This window comes from Pseudomyrmex gracilis, unplaced genomic scaffold (genome assembly GCF_002006095.1).
Source record: "Pseudomyrmex gracilis isolate BER0280 unplaced genomic scaffold, ASM200609v1 scaffold_2046, whole genome shotgun sequence".
In the NCBI taxonomy this organism is placed as follows: domain Eukaryota; kingdom Metazoa; phylum Arthropoda; class Insecta; order Hymenoptera; family Formicidae; genus Pseudomyrmex; species Pseudomyrmex gracilis.
In genome coordinates this window covers 1-1,734 of record NW_018022630.1, presented here as the reverse complement: position 1 = coordinate 1,734, position 1,734 = coordinate 1, and the positions used below count along the sequence as shown (strand labels likewise).

The 1,734-nt window shown below is 56.4% G+C and overlaps 1 protein-coding gene across 1 annotated transcript; it reads right to left on the bottom strand.

The window, feature by feature from the left end:
• Positions 1–947: 947 nt before the first annotated feature.
• Positions 948–1,511, bottom strand: LOC109862600. Its single transcript, XM_020442674.1, has one exon. The coding sequence runs from the start codon at positions 1,509–1,511 to the stop codon at positions 948–950; it is 564 nt and encodes a 187-aa protein (XP_020298263.1).
• Positions 1,512–1,734: the final 223 nt, after the last annotated feature.

The following is a 1,734-nucleotide window of genomic DNA, read 5'->3' as shown; positions in this document are numbered from 1 at the left end:
GGTATAGGAGTTGTATAAGGAGATTGACGGAACTATGGTAGGCGTGTGTGTTATTTTATACTTAAACCTATTTTATTAGACGAAAAGAAAAGTATCAAAATGAAAATATATACACTATTTACAAAAATATACATTATTTACAAGTGGCGGGACTCGTCCCGTCACATTCCCCTCTTTCTTTTTAGGGGTTCACCCGGCGGGCGAATCGGGCCATTGTGAGCTGGCCCGTTCGGTCCCAGCGCAGGACCCAATGGCCTCCCTCGGTTAACAGGCGGAACCGCCGCTGTTCCCGGATGGCTCGTGTCGGCACCTCCAGGACTGCCCCTGGTACTGCCACCCGGGTGGTGGCCCTATGGCTGCGGTTGCTGGCCTCGGTGGTGGTTGCGGCGGTCTCACCGGTCGGTAGCTGGGATGGCCGCGGTGGTGTTGGCCTGGTGGGTGCCAGCGCTCTCCTGGCTGTCCCGGAACCTGTGGTGGCTGGTTGGTGGCTGGGCCGGGCGGGGCCGGTGGAGACCTTTTCCGTCGCCTCCTCGAGGTGGAGCGTGCGGGAGGCGCGGGGTTTGGCCTGGCTGTCGTTCACTTTGGCCGGTGTTGGTGGCCCGGCGGTCCGCAAGGTACGACCGATGGCGGAGCTGGCGGGCGGCGGTGTTATTAATACCGCCCGTCTGGCCGGAGGCGTTATTGGCTTGTGCGGTCGGGTCGGTCGGCGGACGGTCGGGTCTCCCCCTAGGCGGCTTGCCGCTCTGTTCCGAACGGCGGCTCGGACATCGTCCGGTGTAAGCTGGGTGGCTGGTGGTCTGCTAGGCGGTGGCGTGCGCGGCGTTTGGGCGCACTGAGCTCCTCGAATCTAGCTCCTAGCTCGATGTCGCTGGCGATGTCTCGAATGATGTCGTCGTTACTCGACATTGTCGCTTCGAAGGTTTGCCTGGTACTGACTCTGACTCGCGTTACTCTGCCTCGTCGGCTCGGTTTGCGTCTGGAGTGGGGTTGTTTAAATTCCTTTTTTGCATGTTTTCTCCAAATTCCTTCAGTTGACTCACGTGAATGTGTCGTGCGTATTTACCGTTTTCACCGCGAAGGTCTACGATTACCGGCGAGACTATGCGCGTAACTGTGAACGGTCCCTTATATTTCGGTGATAATTTGGCGGCAATATACTGGGCTTTGTCCGAGAGTTCGTGAGTTTTGATGTTAACCTTTTCCCCGATTTTTGGTCTCCATGCTCGTCGCCGCAGGTCGTACTGTGACGCTTGCTTTTGAAATGCCCGGGCGGTGTTTATTCGGGCCAGTTCGCGTGCGGCTTCTAGTTGCTCGAGCCGTTTTGAGAAATTGGGAGGACGATTTATTCCGCCAGTATGGGGGGATCCCGGGGCCCTCAGCTCTTGGCCATAATTAAGGAAAGCGGGNGTATACCCGGTTGATTCGTGGTGTGCGGTATTGACGGCAAATTGCAACTCAGGCAGCATTTTATCCCATGCTCGTTGGTTCCGGCCGGTAAATTGTGCGATCATGGTTTTGATTACGCGGTTTTGTCGTTCCTCGGGGTTGCATTGGGGCGTATATGGCGGAGTTAGTCGGTGTTTTGTGGCGACTTCTCGTAACATTGAACGGAATTCGGTGCTGATGAATTGCCGTCCATTGTCCGAAATGAGTGTCTCGGGGGCGCCGTGTCGAAGGACTACCCCTTCGTATATTCCGCGTGTTACCGCTGTAGCGGTGGCTTTCCGTAGTGGC